The 23406-nt window shown below is 39.7% G+C and overlaps 1 protein-coding gene across 3 annotated transcripts in view; it reads right to left on the bottom strand.

Moving 5' to 3' along the window:
* SPATS2L (spermatogenesis associated, serine-rich 2-like) overlaps positions 1-17479 on the bottom strand; it is a 29761-nt gene extending 12282 nt beyond the window's left edge. The window contains exons 1-5 of one of the 3 annotated variants that reach the window (XM_010564501.1): positions 17447-17479; positions 16212-16452; positions 14467-14475; positions 12318-12512; positions 11746-11881 (exon numbers count right to left, since the gene is read on the bottom strand). In XM_010564501.1, coding sequence (XP_010562803.1) covers positions 11746-11881; positions 12318-12512; positions 14467-14475; positions 16212-16452; positions 17447-17464 — 599 coding nt within the window. In that variant the 5' untranslated portion in view covers positions 17465-17479. Of the gene's footprint in view, positions 1-11745; positions 11882-12317; positions 12519-14466; positions 14476-16211; positions 16453-17446 lie in introns of all 3 variants that reach the window. The other 2 variants (XM_010564492.1, XM_010564509.1) reach the window with 2 other exon arrangements.
* Positions 17480-23406: the final 5927 nt, after the last annotated feature.

The following is a 23406-nucleotide window of genomic DNA, read 5'->3' as shown; positions in this document are numbered from 1 at the left end:
GCAGCAATCAAAGACAGAAGACTTACAGAGGAGAGAAGGACTGATGGGTTGTTAACTAAAACAGGGAAAGATTAGGGAGTGGGCAGGGTGGGGAACACATGGCAGATATACAGCTGACTCAACCAGAAATTTACCAGGTAGAACATGTTCAAGTGCCATGCAGCCTTCCTTGAAATCTTCCCATAAATTAACTCAGTTCACACAGGAGGTTTGCAACAGAAGTTCTGCAGCATTCTACCCTTGGGTTTTACCAATCAACCATGCCACCTTTAGAGGAGAAGTGGCTACTACCTTTACACTGCCTCTCAACAGCCAGCAAGGGGGACAGAAGCAGGTTGGCTGATGGCAAAGGATGCAGCAAGACAATAAAATTGCAGCATAACACGTTTTTCTGTTTCATACATATAAACAAGACTAAAAACATTGTTTTGGCCTGCCAGATCAATTTAGTGTAACCTACACACCAGAGGAAATAAAACAGCAGGTTTTTTTACGGTAGAACAAATCAGTTAAGAGGCATACACTTACAATGAAAGGACATACTTGTTCCAGTTGGCCCTTGATATTCTCCAGGCATAAGCATTAAGCTTGGACTCCAAATAGGCAGGTGATGATTCCAGCTTGCTAATCTAAATAGCAATAGCTTTTCAGAATTAATCTATTTTCAATTAGCTTTTGTAACTACATGGTATAATAAACTTCCTTGGCTTTCACAGCAGGTGGCTGAAATGAGTCTTGTAAGCAATCACTTGTTTCTACCCTCTACAAAAAGAGAGATTTTAATGGTCTTTAGTACTTTCCCCTAAATTTAAAAAGTTTGCACATGTTCGCTTTTGCTGTCTCTGTTACAAAAGTACCTCCCTAGTGTACTACACAGGTTATATAAACAAACTTTTGGCTGGAAAAAATATTCAGGCAACAAGCTCACAACAGTAGAGCTTATCAGAACTGTGTTTAGGCCCAGTTCATTCCATGACTGTCCTCTCTCCACTTCAACAAAACATCCTTGCTAAACTGCTTAGCCCCTAACATTTTATTTTGATGCCAAATAAAAACACTTTTAAAACCAGAATGAGAACAAGGCCATAGCAGTCCCATATTTATCATATTTTATAGTCATATCTCATTTGTTACTAGACAGTTTTCTACTCCTAATGTTTTAGTGTGGTCTGTGATGAACATTTCAGGAAAGTGTTTGGATGTTGTAGTAGTAGAGGCCAGGACTCTAATGAATTTGATGGAGAACAACCACCTGAGTACTTAGCTTGTAGCTACAAACTATCATTGAGAAAACTAAAGAATAAAACAAGAGAATAAGTGTTTGGTGCCTTTGTCAATATGAGACTAGTTAATGTGATAAACTAAGGTTCTTTAACAGATCTTCATGGGGTTGCCCTTCCCTGAGGACAATGCAGCTGTACTAACTTATACCAGCTGAGGACATGGACTCTCTCTCTCTCTCAACAAAAGGAAAGGATCATACTAATTCTCATCTGGAAGCATAAAGCCACATTTCTCAGCTTGGAAATCATGAACTACCATATTTCATGGAACAATGGGGGAAGTTAACATGTCTTTAGAAATGTCATAGGCCAACCAGTGCTAGGAAATACTACGTTTCTTCTTAGTTCGCATAAGGGTCAATTATTAAGGAAATGGAGTAGGAATCAACTTGATTCCTTTCTAGTCACACAGAGCACTTCAGTGCAAAACTGACCAAATCCTCCTCCATCGAGAACTTAGCAAAGTTATAAACAGACGAAAATGACAGAGAGAAAGCTGGAAAACTGGATTGGAAAAAGAAAAGGCGAAAGACAAAATGAATACAAAAAGAAAACTAAATGTTAACAGATATAGAAGGAGAAAGGACAAGAACACTATGGAAAAATTAACGGATCAAATCTTGTTTCTTGTTCCTGCTAAGATCCCACTGTTTTCACACGAAGCATAGAGAGCCACTTCAGCTGAACAGCTTCTTAACTCATGAGAAGTTGAACTGGTTTTAGTGTATTTTCTGGAATAAAGCCCTACTCAGCCTCAATAGGATGATCATGAACAGACCACAGTGCTAGCAGTATTGAGAACTTCTCAAATCTTGGCTCAGCAATACCTCCTGGGAATGCATTTTCTCTCAATGCTTCTTAGCGTCCACTTGATACCAAAATGTTATATCAAGCTGGTACACTCCAGGGCACAGCCTGCAGCCATTGGTGTGCTGTGGAGAACTAGATACTGGGTGCTATAGGAAATTTCTGCACGCTCACATATCACCAGATACGGGCTCTAGCAGAGCAAGGAACAGAATGCATTTCAGACCTAAAGACACTTCAGGGAAAACATTCTGCTAATTCCTTCCTCTCTAGTTATGCTGTTTCTCTTGGGTCTTCTGTAGATGTTAGGAACCAGGGTTAAAATCATAAACATGCTTCTTCAGCTGAGGTTCTGGAGAGGTCATACCCTTGTCAATTTTTTCTAATTACTCTGTCGTGGTTTAACCCCAGCCAGCAACTAAGCACCACACAGCCACTCACCCGCTCCCCCCTCACCCAGTGGGATGGGGGAGAAAATCAGGAAAAAGAAGTAAAACTCTTGGGTTGAGATAAGAACGGTTTAATAGAACAGAAAAGAAGAAACTAATAATGATAATGATAACACTAATAAAATGACAACAGTAGTAATAAAGGGATTGGAATGTACAAATGATGCGCAGGGCAATTGCTCACCACCCGCCGACCGACACCCAGCCAGTCCCCGAGAGGCGATTCCCCATCCCCACTTCCCAGTTCCTAAACTAGATGGGACGTCCCATGGTATGGAATACACCGTTGGCCAGTTTGGGTCAGCTGCCCTGGCTGTGTCCTGTGCCAACTTCTTGTGCCCCTCCGGCTTTCTCGCTGGCTGGGCATGAGAAGCTGAAAAATCCTTGACTTTAGTCTAAACACTACTGAGCAACAACTGAAAACATCAGTGTTATCAACATTCTTCTCATACTGAACTCAAAACATAGCACTGTACCAGCTACTAGGAAGACAGTTAACTCTATCCCAGCTGAAACCAGGACATACTCCCAGCACTAACATTCTATCAGGCTTCAGCCATCCCTTCTCTTTCCATCCAACATCAGCTTTTGAGTATATTCCATATACCATTTGAGACTCCTGTGACAAGCACACAACTTGGCATCAACACTTCCCTCTCTGAATGTACCTGAATTCATGCCCTAATCATCAGTCTGTAGGATCCCCTGCTGTAGTAATATTTGTCAGTTCTGCTATAGGTGTTCAGTTTTTTTATGATACATTTATAATACTCATTGGAGCAAATACTGGGACTCAAATTCCCCCTCCCATTGACCAGGCTCAAGGACAGATCTGAATCAAGCAAGTCATACTCCATGACTGATGCTGGAGCCAAAAGAGAGTAACACTACTACCTCTTTCTTTCCTGTCTCCCTTTGCCACATTTCTCTTCAGGAAGGACTGATTCTGTTCTTCTCTTACCCCTCACTTTTTCAGGATCAGGACCTGGGTACCAAACTGTAGCTATCAGCATCGTATCATTGTTCACCGCAGGTGCATAGCTGTAGTTTGGTGCACAGGGTTCAGCACTGTTTGATTTTAATATCCAGATGAAATTTTGAGGTAGGGTTCAGGAAGGAGACAATTTTGTTGAAGGAACACAGCAAAACAGAGGGTTAAACACAGCGGACATGCAAATGGAGCCAGGACACAGGCAGTGCTCGTGCTGTAGAGACACGAGATGCAGCAGGAGAGATAGCAGCTCTCTAAGATTCATTTTGCTGAATCAATTCTGAAGGCAAGAGAGTAAGTGTCCTATTCCTGGTCAAATGGACAGTACTCATGCCTTGGTCTTATGCAGACTGGCAGAATTCACACTAGCATACAACAGCAAAAGAGCTGCAAATGCCAAACTGCAGTAAGCTGCCAGCACAGCAACGATAGGGGTAAATTATGCTGACAGCTGCCTCATTTCACAGCTTCATACTCAGAACAAAATCTGAATTTGTTCTGACATTAGTGGAAACAAATTAATCTTCCTCTAGTTTACTGCATGAAATTTAGTGCTTGCACAGTGAAAAAGAAAAGATATTTTCAGTCAGCTGCAATACCTCAAAATCCCACTAAAATGATTAAAGTTATTAGTGCCTCTTCAGAAAAGCTGCTTCAGACTGCCAGGCTGGCTGATTTATAGCTTTACTGATGAGAATCACAAGGGTTCCAGATGACCAGAATCTTCTCTTTCCTTCTGCCTCTTCTAGGCATTATGATAAACCTATTGTGCCTGAAGAGATGGGGAAATAAAAAGACCAAGCTGACATGGAGGCAAACTCACTGACACAACTCACAAAGGTAAGCCACAGCTGCATGACACAAAGGTTACTGTTAAGAGTGTAATTCAAATGAGTCCTTTCAAAACCCTGTTAAACTCCCCCAAATGCCAGTTTTCTCCTTCAGATGTTTAATAAGCTTCACTCTCTCCTGAGCCAGCTTTGTGCATAGTTTGAGTGTTTTGGAGACTAAGGAAGACAGTCAGCTGTGGCATTCTGAACAACTGCAGCAAGGCCTCTTCATTTGGAAGGGGGAAAGAGCTATTTTTTCATGGGCATCCTCTGGGGTCTGGTTCAGCAGGTGAGACGCTGGAACACTGAGGTACAATTCAAGTCCTTTTTTCATGAGGAAGAGAGTTAGTTATGGGATGCTGCTGGAGTTTGACAGCTTAGGCTTCAAAAAAAAAAAACAAACAACCAACACACCATTCTCCAGTGATTTGCTCTGTCGGTGGGCTTCGGAACAGACCCCAGTAGCTCCTTAGAAGTTGTGCTGGTTAACAATCTGCTGACAAACTCAAGCAAGTTTGAGGGATGTTAGTACTGTCACTGTCTCTGCTATATCTGAGCTGAGATTACATGCAAATTCATGAGGTAGTCCTGATAAACTCAGCATTGGTCTTAAAAATATTATGCTTCATTTCCTGTACACATTTCCCTTCTAGCAGGAACATATTTGACCCACAGGCGGGGTGAAAAGACAAGTGATAAGAACCTCTAAGCCAATTGTGTATTTCCCAAAAGAATCCCTCACCTCAATCCAAAAACCAGAACTGTCCCTGTCAAACGTTCAGCACGAGGAACTAGAATGATGTGATGAGAATGTAAATATAAAGCCCAATCACCTGTAGTGGGTGATTACAAGCTTTATAGGATTACTGAATAGCCATGCTATTTTGTAATTGGAGAAATGATACTTCACATTTTCTTTGTATTAATAAACCTGCAGGAAAAGGTGTTGTGAGATTACATATTTTGCAATGTCTCAGTAAGTTATATTCTTCCAGTATTAGCTCAAAAGTATTTAAATGGTGCTTGAAAGTTGTTATTTGATCACTGTATTAGCACATGCTCAATGTTTCCACAGCAAACCAGATTACATGAATTTTCATTCTGACCACAAATACAGCCTGACAATAAACAGATAAACAAAAGACAGAATAAATCAATTTCACTGAAATCCTTCCCTCTGCAGTGTATCATCTAGTAAAAGTAAAAATGCCTAACGGCTTTTAGTTATTCAAGTTTATTTTGTGTTATTCTTTATCTACCTTCACTAATACTGTTCCTTTTAGCAGCCAGCTAGCAAAGCGGGGTCTGGTAAAGCCATCACAATTAAAGGTCTATTTGCATTTTCCTTTTAATATCTCTTTACAAACAATTAGAAATTTATTGCCTGATCATAAAAACTTGTTTAAGCTGAAAACTGTGACAGAAAACCTTTTCCTGAAAGAACACTTCTAAATTTTATTTATTCAGAAATGAAGGCATCACCTCAGGATTTTGCAGTTTTAACAATTGTAAACATGAGTTGTACCTTGGCTTGTTAGCCTCCTGCACATTTTTACATAAGTTCGTAAAGTATTTCCTTCCTATTTGAGTCTCAGTTCTGATCTGAATACTGAGGTACCTGAATATCTTACTGGTTTTATATATTTTAGCCTAAACACGCTCTGGCAAGGCAGAAGACTCTGGTCCTTGTTGTTGGGCTCCTGCTGCAGAAGAGAAGAGAGGTAACTTTCCCAAAAGTACCCTGAAAAGTGGCCGCAAAGAAAGGAAAAGAGTCTGGCTCTTTGGTCTAACACCTGTTGAAATTTTTGGAGATAATTATACCCTATATGTGTTTAATAAGTTAGATTTCTCCTTAGTCTGACAACAATGAGATCGGAAAGGATATATTCACTTTTCATCCACAATGACATGCACAAAAGCAACAATCTACCTGCACGGCCCCAAAAAGCACATGTGCTTGTGTTTTACTGAGGCTGACAAACACACTATAAATGACTGGGAGGGAAGAGGGGAGACACAAGGCCATAAAGTATGAACAATGGGCTAAGAGACAGTGTAATCCACCTTTGGATTTCACCTCTGTAATCTGTCTTCACAAGCTTAGTAAAAAATACGGGGAGGAAGCAACTATCTGTAAAAGACAAAGGGGCCAGTAGATGACATTATGTATCTCATTGAAACTTACCCGCCCCCCCCCCCCAACTTTGCAAGCTTTGTCTGCTCTCTTCACTAATACACAGCAAGGGTAATCCCCAACTGCTGGAGGTTGTGAGAAGAGTGCAAGCACAAGCCCCTCTCCCAGTGCTGCAGCTCTGCAGGCAGGTAGCCAGTCTGAAGCCAGAGCTGTTGGATCGGGTCCTCCCAGACCCCCCCAGGCAGTAGGGGCAGGGCCCAGGGGCCTTGGTAAAAGCACTGGTCTTTGGAGGTACCTGGAAACCCACGTGAGCCTGAGGAAACCAAAGTGCTTGGAGACCATTTTTTCCTTCTCTGCACTGGCAAGGTTATGGACTGGAACATATGACTGATGGGCAAACAAACATCAGAACAAACTGCAAGAGGATTTGAAAATTTGTACTTTAGAGGCATAAGGACTACCAACGGTTGGCTGGCAGACAAGACACAGACAGAAAGCTAACGAGGGCTGCCTGGAAACGCAAAGAGAAACAGCACAGGAACTCTGTTCAGTCTAAAGCAATACCAGTCCTGGCCTTTCCAGCCATCTGCCCATGCTCTAAACTACCACATCACTAACACAAACAGGCAGCTCTTCATCTGGTGCCACTGGTTCTGGGCTATGGGCAACAGAAAGCCATCATCTTTACAGTTTGCCAGGTAGGGGTCCCAGAAAGGGGATGACTCTGTTCACTCACTGGTCTGCAACTGCGAGCACTGGCAGCGTTGCTCATCACCAAGCACTGAGTTAGTACAGACCCAACTACGTTCTAAATTACCTCTTCCCCCATTCAACCACTCCTCTGCTTTAATTTTAACTTAGAAAACAATAGAAAAACTGCTTTATCTTCCCCAAACATACAGTACATGCTTTCTAGTTGTTCCCTGAATGTATTTTAATATATTTTTAAATTGTTATTATTGCCAAACTCCATTTTTCCAGCATTACATCAATTTTTTATCCAGCCTATGGTAGAGCTTTCAAAGTGCTTTTTGTTCACTCAGAAAATCATCAACTGTGTTGGTTTTCATGCTTTTTAGAAAGCACTGGACATACCAATGTGTCTGAGACACAAAGAATAGAGGAAGCTTGTCTTTCTTTGGTCCAGTTCTGCATGCATTGTAACTAAACCTGGCCCTTACTATTTTCTACAGACTATTTTCCATTTGTGGTTGGAAGCAGACCATATGGGCAAGTAGCAGATGTTTCTTTTTAGTTCTCCATATGACTGTGTGGATGCCCAATATGTGAAAATCATTTTCTGGCAAGAGGTGTTATGGGGAACTGTGGCTCCTTTTGTGCTCTGAACATTTCACTCAGATTTCCTGAGGCTCTCTTTTTATCCCCAAGATCATTTTTCAGTCTCCTGGTGGAAAAGTGAAAACACAACTACAGCATACAGGTTTTAACCTTGGCAACAAACATCTCAAGCACACTCTAGTGAAAGGGGAGTTCACCTAGCTTTTCTGACCTTCCTCTGCAACTTAAGAACTATTTGGTATTCTTTTTTTAACTTGCCCTACACTACTGTGAGACATGGCTATGCTCTGACATGTTTTACATCCAAGCAATAAGTGGAGCAGCTTATGTTCTCACTCACACAAAGGTATTCCTGAAAACCATACACCAAAGCTGGATGCATTGAGGAGAAAAGCTGGTTCAAGGAGTACTGTTAGAAGGATCGTCCTCATACTTTCAGGTGCACGTGAGTCTGAGAAACAGTGCCCTTGAGCTTGCTCTGCCCAGCAGTCTCATAGCCTTGGGGAAAGCAATGTCACAGAAAGCCCTGCAAGAGCAGGGGTGACAAGAGTGCTAGATCACAGTGGAAGCATGATCCACATGAAACTGCAAAAGACATCTTGCAGAGTGGGGCAAAGTGCCCTGCCTAGTCCAGCCCAATGCCTGTAAAATGCTCTCGTGCCTTCTGGCATGAAAAGCACTGCATAAAAGCAAGTCGTTATCACTTGTTCTGAGCATGCAGAGAATTACTCCCATTGGCAGGAACTCTTAGGAGGCTCTTTAAGAAAGAGAAAGTGAGCCCATTGCAGTGTTTTTAAACACACATCTTTCTGGGATTGTTTTTTGGCCCCATTTCATTAAGAAGTTAAAACCAGAAGCAAGCATTGCATTTTCTTTTCCAAGCATCTACAGGTGTTCACAGCACACCTGCTCCCTACCACTCGTTTTTTAGATTGTGGGAGGGTGGTATGCACTGTTTTGCCAGACAGGTGACTTTTAAATTGCAGCATAGTACTGACTGAGCATGTTCAGGAGCAGCTTCCCTTCATTGGTTAGGTCAAGCTGTGAAATACCGAGCCAGACAGAGACATGGACTTCCACTGGCAGCTATCACTCAACAGTTTCTGCTGCTAAAAGGAAAATTTCTTGTGAATCTTTCCACTGAAGCTTTCAGGACATCTTAGGCCACATGTGCTATTCATTTATCTCCATAATAATGGTTTCATAAGCTATCTGGAGGTAGGAGGAAGATATGTGATGTTATCTTTGCACTTCATCCTTTCTGTGATTGGTAAAATCATGAAAAGATTAAAAAAAAAGAAAATTATTAGAAAATCCAGAAGATTGCTTACTCTTGAAATGCAGTTTTGATTCTGACCTTGATAGTAAATGCAAAAAGGACCCAAAAAGGGTCTTTTATCCTACTGCCAAAGGAAGGAAAAGAAAAACAAACCCAAGAGAGATAACAGATACTATGTATTTCAGCATTCAGCTGCAATGCAAGATTAAAGCTTCTGACTTCATTTAGCTTCACTAAAAGCCCTTAGGTGGTGACAGCTGTGTGTAACAGGAACCAGTTAAGCTCCCATCTAGGTTACAGTATTGAGCCCATTCAAGTATTCCCTGCAGTTCTGACCACAGACAGCACTTAAGTGCTGTTGTATGTTTATCCGTTGCACATCTCAACCAGTCCACTCTCCAGCAGCAACTCCAAGAACTTCAGAATCACTATCACAAAGGAGACTAGATATCATTGTCATGCCCCTGCTTTTGGTTACTCCATAGCATTCTGGGAGCAACAGTTTAGCTGAATTGCTTCACTTTCCATTGACAGACAAGTTGAGTGTGCCACACTGAAATTCCCATGCCCAAGGAGGGTGACAAATAGACAAGAGGCTGGGTGCTCACTTAATTACCTCACACTCCCACTACCACTAGTGATGCTTTGTTCAACTTCGAAGCAAGGAAACTGCCATGTAAATAACACAAACTAAACCGTTCAGCCCAGGAACAAGATGTGTTGACTGTATGAGGTCTGAAGCTATATATATCACTGGTTCTGGTGATTTGTACTCAAATCCAGTGAATCTACAGCAGTTGGCAGCAAGTTTTTGTAAATGAGGCACTCAAGACAGCTCTTCCCATCTTTTTCAGAGTTTAAGCCACAAGGTCATATGAAATATCCCAAAACTGTTTTTAATTTTAGCAAAGGTGTCAAGTCATGCGTTTTACTGTTTAAACCAAATTTTCCCCTCATTCATTTGAAGAAAAAACTAAATATTAGGCTTATGAGCTGCCAAAAGCAACGCAGCCCACATTGAGATTTCCATAAACATGTCCTGACATTATACTGTCCTTGTTGCAACGTTATGCTATGTGCATGAAATTGCTTTGTGAGGACTGAATATTCAGAGCACAGATCTGTTAACATTCTAGAGCTTCTGGCCACCTCCACTCCAATAATCAGGCACTGAAACTAGCAGGAGATAAATTAAATTAAGCCTATTCAAAAGTTTTCCAGGCTATTTTTCATCATTTTAAGTCTACTTGGATTTACATACTCTTTTGGGATCACTTTGTCTTTTCCCCTATTAAGCTTACCTATTAAGTAACACATTTTAGCGTTAGGCAATACACTTTAGTGTTTTTTTCAAGCTAAAACATGAATACATGAAAAATGAAGAATTTAAGTTCTGAATTTACAAATATTGCATTTCCCACCACATTCTTAGAACATGATAGAGTTGTAAGCCTGTTCCATGACCAGAGTGACTATCATTTAAAGAGTGAATTGACTGTGACTGCCTGCAAACAAGATTAGACATGTGAAATTATTTATTTTTAACACTGTAACAAAAAAAATTTGAGAACTACACAGCAAATGAGACCCAGCTATAAGTTCACTCAGAGAAAAGGTCAGAGCCTTCTTAGCAGAAACCACAAATTTTTTTAAGTTTTCTAAAATCATACAAAAACACCTCTGAGAACTACCAAAAAAAAAAAGTGCAAGAGGCTGATGAACTTTACTTAATTTTTCTATACCAACAATATAATTACTGCATTTTAGTTCATAAGCAAACACCCCTATACCGGCTGAAAGGTTTTTGTACTCTCCTGTGATTTGTAACTGAATCTTGTACATTTTAATATGATTTTTTCTGTTTACTGCAACACTGTATAATACACAGGTTTTATATGGCATCTATGCTTAACAAAAGGCTGAGTAAAACTCAAACCAGGAAGTATTTTTCTATGACAAATATATACAAAATATGCACCTTGCTACTACAGCAATTATTTCTGCTACAAATTTTCAGAGGGTGTAGACATATATGCTGAAGATGAGGCATAACCAAAATCATACTGGAAAAAAAATTAGAAAAAAGGAAGAGACAAGAGAATGAGGAAAAAGAATGAAATAGAGATGAGAAATGGAAATGAAGTGATGGATGGGAAAGTTAAAAGAAACTATGAGGGAAAGAGAAAAACCAGTGGATAAGAAGCAAAGATGATGGGAAATGAAGAGACAGTAAAGGACTGCCTGCGAAAGAAGGTAAGATCAAAGAAATGTAGAAAGAAGAGATTTAAAGAAGGTAAAAGAGACTTCAGAAAACCCCATAAACAGTTTTTTTGTAAAAGTTTTCATTTGCTCAGATATGCTGCCACTGAACTTTACACAAAAGAATTAGGTCAAGATAGATCACTTGGGGAGGGGGAAAAAGCCGTAGTGAGATTTTTTTCAAAGAATTGTAGTTTTGTCCTCCTTTATCTTTATGTATGTATGTAAGCATACACTTATGCATATATTACTTCCTGGCTGGTAAGTTACTTAATGGCACCACATTTTTTTTTATGAAACCAAATGCTGCAAACAAACAGGGTGTAAATGACCCCTCCCCACCAATACCAGTGGCCTAACTAGCCCCTCTTTTCTCACGTGGTGCTGATGGATCTCTCAAATCGATTTACGTACCAGCTGTGTAATTCTGCAAATGCAGCTTTGATCTTCTTCACTGAATTATCCACTTCCTCTTTGATCATCATACGATATCTGGTTAGAGAAACAGTGCAACGCTGCAGGTCTTTTACTGATTTTTCAATATTCGGCCCTAAAATAGAAAACAAAAGTTACACAAAAGTCAGAAAGCTGGTTTTGGTTTTTCTGAATGAGGGAGCAGGAATAGTTCAATGTTATTTGCCCAGATTAGGATGAAGTGGCTATCCTACTCCTGCTGAAGCCCATAAATCCAACTTTTCCATAGTCCTTCCATGGTGCTCTTCAGTTTCTAAATGTGTTTGCTCAAATTCATTCCCCAAATCAAATAAATATTAAACCAGCACTACTAATCCAAATTATTTAAGTTTCATTTAATATAATGTTAAATAGACCATAAATTGTTCTACTCTTTTTTTTGTGCTGAACATGATTCTGCTCTCACTTTCCAATACACCTCTTCTTCACATATGTGCTTTTTTTTTTTTTTTCCCCTAGACTCCTCAGCTGTCTGATCACCACAGCACACAGCAACCAGGGATCCAATTTACCTCTTTTTTTGACTGAATCATCTGTCTTTGTTTCACGTTGGGGTGGAGCATTGGATGATTTAACTGAGGAAGATTTTGACTTTGGCCTGCCTACGTTACACTGGAGTTGAACTGATGGCTGAAGAGACTCATGCTGTTCTACTCCATTCATAGTCTTTGGGTTTAATTCCACAGATACTCTCTGGTGTTCTTGTTCTTTGTCTGCAAGAAAACATTAAGGTAGAAAACCCAGAGTTATAAGATTAAGAAAGATATGAAGCCTTATTGTTGAGTCTGAATGACTTTATGTTTATACACTGGAAAAATCAAGGGTTTTTTTCACTTGCTTTGAAATCTGCTGAGCTGCCATCTTTGAAATGAGTGGTTTGTCTTTTTATAACAGCTTGCCACTTGAAATCTATTTAAATAAAGTGAACCTCAATGGATTCTTTGGCTGAAAGAAGAAAAAAAAACTCCCTTGAGATATAAACAAGAAGTTTGAAGGATTCACTAAAAATCACCCTACCTGAAAAACAATTATAAAAAGTAGGAAAGAGATCAGTATCTGATTTGTATCTGGTTTTACCCAAGTCCCTGCAAAATCAATAGCATGGCAAGGCAACATTAAGTATCCTTTCAGTGCATTCATGCCCCTTCTTTACAAGGGTGTGTGCAGAAAGGGTAGCTCTAAGTCCTTCAGATCCTGTGTTGCCAATGACTCTAAAAGGAGAGTTGGAGAATTTGTTCTGGTCATCATTTTGAAGTAATATGGTTTATTGGGGGCCTTTTCCCCTTCAAGATATTGAGAGGGAGAGCCCCTGAACTAACTCATAATTAAGTGAAACACTCCCTAAGGCCCTCCATGATGAGGCAATTTGGCTTTCCAGGGTCTGTGCTTCATTTCTTCTAGCAGGTCTTGATTCTCTGTGGGAAACCATCACAAAAAGAAACAATGACTAAAGACTTCTCAAAAAAAGAAAGATGGAATAATGGCAAGAAATAAGCAGACCTGAACTAAAGGTAATAGCCACATGTTCTCCCCTATCATCTTCTAGCATGGGACACATTATGGAGAAACACCAGCTACACTACATCATCCCTGAAGTCCCTTCCAGGCAGCCAGGATTTTATGGCTCTTAAAGACCTAATCTCATAGACTGTGAGTTGGTATAAGCAAAGCTTCAACCTCATGATCCTCATGGGGAAGAAAGCATAAAAGACTGTCAGCAGACACCTGACTATGATCCTTCTAAGCTATGAGCTGTCTGAAGGTGATGGTGAAATGACTACAGTACCATTAATTTGATAGGGAAGAAACCAAAATGAACAAGCCAGACAAGGACAAAAGAAAGGAGATTACAACACAAGAGAGAGCAATATGAAATGGGTGCACTTTGGACTCACTTCAGCATTTCAAACTGCTTTCAAACAGCCTGCATGACTTGCTCAGAAACCACAAGGGTGCAGCTGCTGGCCCCTGAGGGATCCTGATCACCCTTCTATTTAGTTCCATGCATTTCAGTGCAAATTTAACAATATGTACATAGGTGGCTTTTGACCTTGTCGTGGTTTAACCCCAGCCAGCAACTAAGCACCACGCAGCCACTCACTCACTCCCCCCCCATCCAGTGGGATAGGGGAGAAAATCAGGAAAAGAAGTAAAACTCCTGGGTTGAGATAAGAACGATTTAATAGAACAGAAAAGAAGAGACTAATAATGATAATGATAACACTAATAAAATGACAACAGTAGTAATAAAAGGATTGAAATGTACAAATGATGCGCAGGGCAATTGCTCACCACCCGCCGACCAACACCCAGCCAGTCCCCAAGCGGCGAATCCCTGCCCCCCCCACTTCCCAGTTCCTATACTGGATGGGACATCACATGGTATGGAATACACTGTTGGCCAGTTTGGGTCAGCTGCCCTGGCTGGGCATGAGAAGCTGAAAAATCCTTGACTCTAGTCTAAACACTACTGAGCAACAACTGAAAACATCAGTGTTACCAACATTCTTCACATACTGAACTCAAAACATAGCACTGTACCAGCTACTAGGAAGACAGCTAACTACATCCCAGCTGAAACCAGGACAGACCTTAAGAAAGTAGCTATTACACTGGCTGCAGAGACAAGGATTTTAGTGCAACTAAAAGTGAATAAGAAACTCTTTCCTTCTCTGTATTAAACAAATTGCCAGGAACTTATTTTACTATGCAAGGGAAACTTGAATATTAAAGTTTCAGGTTTTCCTTTATCTCCATTTCCTTTCTTTTCTTTCCCACCTTTTTCTTGTATTTTATCCCTCTCTCTCCCTGTTGTTGAAACAGGGGATAGATGTAGAAGTTTATAAAAATTGTAAAGCTATGGTAATATCTCATTTGTCACTTGTAAAAGCAAAGAAAAATTCTGAGATGCTTTTTGCCCTTGCTATGTACAACTCTACAATGAATCATGTCAAAGAGAAAAAAAAGGACTCAATCCCAATGCCACAGAAAAAGGTCACTAAGAGCATGGGTACTCTTCTTGCATTCATGCCTGTTAGCCCCTAGAAAACACACCCTATGCATGGACAAATCAGTCTATGTATCTTTATTCATGCATGTATTGTTTCAAAAAAGCAACTATAAGAAGTTTGACATGGGAGCTTGACATATATTTATATCACAAATGTTTATATCTTGCAGAATTAGTGGCAAGAATGCCTTTACTATTATGGAAATGCAGAATTTTCTGACTTATAGCATATTCTATCCAAAGTAAGTGGGAGTCTTTAGCAAGGGTGGGAATAGTATCTCTGATCCTTTGCGAGGCACCAAATTCTTAGGACAAAACTTCTGGATAAGTAGTTCATCTATTTGGCTGCTATAGGTTGCAGACTTTTCATTTAATTGACCAGAGGTTGGCACCACCAAAGTCACCTGGAAGTAGCAGAGAATTCATTTCAGGACAATTATCCATTTGGCACATTCCTTTAAAATGAGGTTTGAGAGCTGTATTTGCGACCACAGAAAAAGGGATTTCAAGGAAAGTTCTTTTAATACAGTCTTACATACTGCTTAAGACATAGGAAGAAAATACTAACAGCAGCAATAATCTAGGTCTGTCAGAGGTTTGAAATCCAAAGTGCTGTCAGTACTGGTAATGTTTTTTTCAGCTATTAAATATGAGCTTTATGAAAGGATACTTGAAGGCAAAAGCTTTCACAGAACTTCTCACCCAGAGGAGAAGGTTTGTTTTCATTGATGTTGCTATAATCATAACTCACTATCTACTATAACCCAGTGAGGAAAAGCTTTCTGTGTTACTGTCCTCCAGTTTCAGAATCAGTATCTAGACCCTAGCAGAAACGTGCGTGTACTAACAGGCTATCAGACTGCCTTCCCTCAACACAAAGGCTCTTCCTTCCCTGTTAGGGAAAGCCAGTGGAGATCTACTGTGACTAGCCTATTCAGGGAAGATGAGAAAAAGAACAAATGGACTAGTCTGGACTAGCCAATAAAGAAATCCTGTAATATGCCACAAGCTCATACTGCTCAGATGACTTTGCTCCGGATAAGGAACTTTATCGCTTCTGTTACCATTTTACACTCAAGCCATTTTCTAACCCTGCATTCTTCTGTATTTATATCCGTAATATTCTGTATCAGCTGGGCCTCTAATTATAGTTTGATCCTTTCGTCTCTAGAAAAAAGGACATTTTGCAAGGAAACATATTGCAAGGCGAATTGTGCTCAGATATAGATCTACTTGTGTGATGTTAATAGCTATGTGCGTTATTTTGCGCAAATACCTCTCTCCAAATTCTTTTTATTATATTCTACTTCATGGCAATAAAAATACCATGATCTTTATGTAAATGGGGGCTTGGCTATTGCCAGTTAAAAAGGTGTCTTATGCCAGATGAACTGACCTGTGATTTCTGGACAGACCAGCGCTGACCCTACAAATCCTGAGCCTTTGTTCTCAAGAGAAGCAGCTTCCAGTTTCTGATTGGCAGAACCACTGCAAGAGTTGTCCTTAGAGCATCCATTCAGATGGCAGTCATATATTCCCTGGGGCTCTTGAGATGCCTTCTCAGGTCCACCATTCTTGGTTTTAGGATCTTTATTGCCTTGGTGCTGTTTAGATTTGCTTCTTTTTCTCCTGTTGTTCTAAATGGAGAAATATTGCAAGAACAAAGACATCACTCAGTGCAACTTGTATAAACTCAAAATATAATCAGTAAATTGTCAATGCTCTTAAAATGCCATACAAGTGACACCAGTGTAATGCAATTTACAGGCCGTGCTGTGCTGTGCTATACAACACATTGCATCTGTTCAGCTGAATATATAAACCATTTGAAATAAAGCCTGAAGCCCCAAACTGTTTTTCCCCTTCCTTCCACACAAAATACTTGCATTGCAAAACAGTAACAAAGCTTCTGCTAAGATGCTACTCAAAATGTTTGCAGTCACTTAGGACAAGCAGTTCCTAACCATCAGGGGAATATCCACACAGTAACACGGACAAACCCTTAAAGGCATCACTCTGATCAGGTAGAAAGAGATCACAGAGGACATAGGTTGGCCACTGCTACTGTAGCTCTCCCAGCCATAAAGAGGAGACTCCATGACAGTGACTCACAGGGCAGCCTCCTGGTACAGCTCTGGCTTGGAGATATGTAAGCATGAAGACTATATCCCACATGTAGACTTGAAGTATCTGACTTGATAGCATCACTAACGCATGACTCCTAATGGATGACTCCTATGCAGAAGTTATTTTTTACACCTGGCAGCAAAAACTCTAGCACTGTAAGTGGCTGTGACTATCCAGGATACAGTTGCTTAGTAAAAGTGCTTCTGCATGTGGGCTGTTTTGGGATTCGTTCTGTACTTGTCCAGGGTCTGGCTCCCACACAGATGCACACATACGTGCTGTCCCAGAAATTCTCTCAGAATACTGGGCTAGAGAGACAGCAACAGATGAACAGGATTAAAAATAATACACACATTTGCTTTCCAGTATTCTGACTACAGGTGTGAATGAAGTCACCTGTGTTAGCAAAGGCAGACAAAATACTGGCCAAAAGAAAAGTACTAAATTCAACTAGACAGCTGATAAACGGTCTGAATGCTTTGATTCTCAAGAGCAAGTTCTTACCTTCTTTTTCCCTGTCATATTCCATTCCTTTAGAACCTGAACTGCACTGCCTAGAGAAAGGAAAGATAAAACGTTTCAACAACAGTTCAGCTATGAGAAAGTGTGTTCAAGAACAGTTTCTAGTCTCCTAGCTAGGCAGCATTTCCATTTGTTGTTGCAAATTCTCTTATGTGGGGACAACAAAATGGGTACTGCCATCTTTCTCCTTTTTAGTTACCCATTTTATTTGATTACACTACATACAGTGGATGGGCTACTTGGCACTACTGCTTTTTATGGCCTTCATTCCACAAAGTAATTAAGTGGGTGCCTAACTCAAAGCACTAGCATAAGCCCCAGAAAAATCAACACTCAAATCTCTTGCCTGAGAAGGGAAGCATCTCAGCACCGTAATATAAACACTGGATAAACTAGATAGAACACCCCGACTCTAGAGCTTCTGAAAGTTTTAAAATCTTTTGGCATTTTTATCATATACTTCCTATGTGTTATCTGTCATATTCAGAAAAATGAAGACTTAGCATCCAAAAGAGTAATTTCGTGGACTCCTGCAGAAATTCTGCATTGCACAAACACAGTAAAATCACACCTGGCAGAAAAAAAAAAGGTTCACATTTATATTTGAAAATTATTACAATTTTGTATACTTGAAATTCAGTCTACCAGCCCTAATGAGTTGGTTAGACAAATTTATGGAATAAAGCAAGCAGAGCCTTGGTCAGACTAGTGCCAGCTGCCATGTTAGAAGAAAACTCTTCTGCATCTAGTTAACGTCATTATTTTGTTCTCCTGGACCCTAAAGCTGAAAATAGATGCTCATGGTAAGCATGCAGTCTGAATCATCATCCAAACTACTATGGCAGTATCTGCCACAATAATCCTTTTAATCACAAGCAGGTTAAATGTCTTCTGCCTGAATTTAAGAATCACTTTACCATCACTGCATAATTCTAGTAACTATTCATTTATTATCCTTTCCAAATGGGTTTCATACTCAGCCATTCTTCTCACTCATTTCAGTGAACTCACGACAATATTATTAAGAAGTAATGCTGTTTTCAGACTATGAGTTGTCAACTAGTATTCGGCCAAAGACATGTCAGGTTTTCAAATGTACCAAAATTATATTTCTATCACAATAATCCAGATCAAGATTATCTGGTCAGTCTATCACACACATTAGAAGAGATTACATGTCTTGCTAGTAGTACTTAACCTAATTTGTTAAATTGTGAAAAAATGTGTTTGGAATCCATCAAAGCCATATTTTGTTTCCTAGATGACATGACAATGCAGACAGAAGACCAAGAAAACTTCCATTATATGTATAACTATACATATATCTATATTTAGTTATACACACACATACTTAACGTGCATATAAATACAATCCCCTCTCCTAAAGGTATGCTATCATTTGACAGACACTGTATTTGAGTATGAAGAAATAAACCCAGACATTTGCTGCCCATTTTACTCTGTGCTGCTAAAAATATGTGATTTCACTTGACAGCTTTGTTAACTGTTTTCACAGTATCATCCAACACTCTTTTTGTGTTGGCTGGTGTTGTCTTAGCTTTGCTTCCCTCAGCTTCCCTGTGAATACTACGCAGGTCGAGGGTTATCTTAGGGATTCGCCCAACTAACCCCAGTTTCCTCCTGTTAGAAAAGCACTAACTGTGCAAGTCCCAAAGCCCTCATTTGAACCCACCAGTATATTTTCTTGAACACATCTACAAAGCAGCTGAAGAGACCTTCAGATTGTGCTTAATTAGGTAAACACTAACATAGCAAATAAAACATTTGAACCACTATTTTATTTAACTCAAATTTCACATATAGAAGTAAATTCATAACAGAGACATCACCTATATGCTGCTCTAGGTAAGATGCAAGATAGGAGCTGATCTCAGGAAACTACATTTGAACATTTCTTGATTCAGCATGCAGCACCTCTGAGAGAAGCATTGAATAGAGGTGCTCTGCCTTTTCACTCAGCATGGCTGTCCCCATGTTTTTTGTTGCATGCAGCAATGTGTTCTCTGCGATTGCGATATTTCAATCTTAGCAATTTTTGTCATTCACGTGAAAAGATATTCAAAGTGCTAGATTCATTCTATTCACAGTGGCAGCTGAATGGACATGTGTCTTTACTCACGACATTTCCAGACAGTAACAAATACTGCCTGTTTTCAAATCCTCACTTGCAAAGACTTCTGAACTCAAGGCACAATGATCATAAACATGAATTTCAAAGATCATTTGAACTCAGGTTACAACAGCTTGCTTTTCTTCAAGACTGTTGCACTCTTGTAAGGCTTGTTTTTGCCCTGTTTATTCCTCATAGCAGATGACAACACATGGCTATGAAAGCACTTCCCCTTTTCAGGAGCCGTTGGAAACAATTCATAGACCACAAGCAAACAATGGTAACTTAAGACAAAATAAATTGAATGAAAGGAACTTACTGAATAATCACGGAGCAACCCTCCACTACTTTCCCCAGGACATATATTACAGGAAAACAAAATTGTTAATTAGATGCATCACATTTTCCTTTGTGTGTGTGCGCGCGCAAACTCCGATTTCCATACATCTATCAGAATCTGACTGTCTATGCAGATACCCACATCAAGAGGCACAATATAGATCTGATGGAAGATTTCTGATGCATTTATAAATAGTCCAGTTCGCTTGCATCTGCTTTTTGCATATTGGTAAGTAATTCCTAGTACATCATCATGCATTTTGGCTGATACACTTTTGTAAATTAATCCAAACCAAGCCCAAAACTATTCTGAAGTAAAATAGATATGAAATAAGCAACTTGGTGAGACGGCAAATCAACACTATGAGGCATTTTTAAGATATACAGGGCTTTTGAGACCACTGAACTTCTAGTATCTTTTAAGCAGCCCCAAACTACAAAGATTTTGAGAGGGTTTGCTCATGGCATGCTATTATTGCTGCAAAGGGTTTCTTACAGACTTTGGTGAAAGTTCAAAATACTTGCCATTATATATTTATCAGAAAAATGTTATTTAAATAAAAGTGACCTTTCATTAGAGATGGTCTCATGATGCAAAATACAAACTCAGATCCAGATTTAGAATGACTTGAACATTCAATGGAGTCTTGGTTCAGCCATTATAAATGTCAAGGCTATTTGCAAAATTCAGATTGAGGTTTGAATGTCAATGTATGCATCAAGTTCAGGGGTTTAGGGGCCTGGTCATCTGCTTCAGAAATATCCCAAATTCTTATTAGTTACTGTATCTTCAATAGTGAATCACATGCTGACATATTTACTTTAAAGAGCATTAAATTTCACGCAGAATAAAGAAGATCTGCAACAAGAATGGCACCAAAAAATGGCAAAGTCAGGTAGAACAGGTAAACAGCCATATCAAACACATAGTGTGAAGAAGCAAAGACGTAGACAGGAGGATCAATTGGGGAAAAAAAAAAAAAAGAACTAAGTGTCACAATCATCTGAATTTCAGCAGAACAACAGAATATATTTTGAGCCACCAGAGACAATGAATACTTTAGCATGCAACTGAATCCCTCATCCCTTAGTGAAAAAGGTACACTGTACTCACCATCCATGAAAGCTTGAACAGCCTTGTCTACATTGTTATCAAACTGCTGCAACACCAGAACTATCTCATTATTGCTTTTGTTCGGAACAACTGATCGGATTGCATTGATCTGGAAGGAAAATAAAGGAAGACAGTAACATACAGGTTTATCACACTCCTTTAGACAACAAGGTACCTCTGTGCCAATGCAGGTTTATATAAATGCTTGTTATACATGACATGCTTACAAGTATACAGCAATGTATCTGTATGAAGCAATACCCATCCTCTCCTTACCTGGCCCATGCAAATAATGAAAACAATTTCTTCAAGAGACCATATCATAGAACTGGTAGCCAGTAAGTCTGGAACCAAATCCTACCCTCGGTCACAGCAGGAGAACTAGTTTAACTAAACTGACAGAAATTGGCCTTATGCTTCTTTCCTAAATGTTCTATTTGCTGCCATGTGATTTGACAAGACACATCACCTCTACAAACTTACGGAGTACACAACTACTTCAACAAGGCTGTTGCACGGCCTTGCTATATCAAAGTTATGATCAGTGTTTTTTTGACATCTGGAAAACAGTCATATGCATGAAAATAGTCACAGGCTGAAAGAAAACAGTATCATTTTTAAAAGCTCTAGTGGCTGCTCAGCATAATTTCAGTTTGCTGTTCCATATATATGTGACCAGGAAGCTTGTGTAACAAAATCCCGAACAAAGGACCTGGGAAGCCAAATGCTTCCTTCAGGAAACTTGGCTGATGAAGTGTTACACCCACAGATGATTCTGGCATGCCATGCTTCAGTTTCACAGCATTTGCTATTGCTGTATTGTCTTCAGTATCCATTATACCAAATGGTAATTCAACCCGCTATGTTTTAAATAAAATATTCCTACTGGAATCATGTTGATGATTTACTTTCTCATGCCCATGTAATACAGCTGAAAGTAAATAGTTACATGAAACTTAATTACTGTGTTGTTTTAATGCTAGACAAGCTTTACTAGGTAGCACCAAAATAAAAATACTTAGTTAAACATAACTAGCAAAACTAAAGCCTATGGTAGTACTCTGAAAAAACAAAAGAATCAGCTCCAAAACTTTTGAGCTTCTGTGTCAAGCTATCCAGCATGTATTTACTATTAGAAACTTGTTATTGTGATGCAAATGTTTATCTGGCACCCCTCTTTGCCATCTTTCTGTAAGAATACATCCTTGATTAGGGTGTACTTTATTTACTGCATCACAATGTTGTCATGCTAATTTCTAATTGTGAAGCACTGGTGGTCTTTTTATTGTACTGTGAAATATAATTGTGAAAAAATAATATGTGAAGATAGATCTGTTTAAGGGAACTAGGCTGGCTTACATGGTGAGAGCATTCACACTACCTTGTCTTAGCTGTCCACTTAGATGCTGAAGAACAATCTTTCTAGATTCGCTTTAGGGAGTCTCCATCATTGGAGACACCAGAAGGTGATTCAGAACACTTAAGTGCTCAGATTTATGACGAAAAAATCTTATTTTGCTGTAGTACGTTCACCCCACTCCTCAACCACTGTATTTCCCTGTCCCATATACTAACATAAGCCACGACTCATTTCAGGTTCTGTTAACACACAGTAACTGAGAGCTCTGATTCACTATGCCTGCTGGACTTAGTTTCAGCACCACAGAAGGCTGATACTTGCTTCAGCTAAATCCACACAGGATCAAACTTTCCAGAGGATACTTTCTAGATGAGCTCATCTCTTCCACTGTGTAAAGAAGCCACTTTCTGACTGCAATACACAACTTTAGTACATCTACTTAGTAAGATTTACTCTGCTCCTGTCCATCATCTTGTCACACGTCTCTTTGCAGCTTCACATTTGCCCACAACACATTTCAATTAGCAAGTCTAGCCTTGGACAACTCAGGCCACAACTATAATTTAGAGGGCAGTGGAGTCTACCTCCCAAGGACACTTTCCAAAGGCCTATCTGATCATTTGTCTAATGCTGCCACCCTATGACTGGGCAACGCTTCCCCGCAAGCTAGGTCCTAACCCAACAGCTAGCTACTTTGGAGTCTCTAGTAAACACAAGTAACTTTATGTTTGAAGTTCAGACGGGCTAGGTTGTCAACTGGACCACTTGACCCAGAGGATGTTGTTGCCAAAAACTATCCAGAAAATCTCTGTCTGCTCAAGCTTATCTCTTCAGCTGATGTGTATGCATGGGGAAGGAAGCGGCAAGTATAGCTTTCTATGCACTGCAGGCATTCAAGTGAAAACCAACAGGATGTGCAGAGAAAGCCCTGGAAAAAGGAGTTTTATTCATCTTCTGATTGTGGGCATAGGCATGCTATCTACTGATAAAGCTGCAAC

This window comes from Haliaeetus leucocephalus, unplaced genomic scaffold (assembly GCF_000737465.1).
Source record: "Haliaeetus leucocephalus isolate CR32 unplaced genomic scaffold, Haliaeetus_leucocephalus-4.0 Scaffold1, whole genome shotgun sequence".
NCBI classification, from domain to species: domain Eukaryota; kingdom Metazoa; phylum Chordata; class Aves; order Accipitriformes; family Accipitridae; genus Haliaeetus; species Haliaeetus leucocephalus.
Note: the sequence above shows the minus strand (reverse complement) of the source record. Positions and strands in the feature narration are given on the sequence as shown.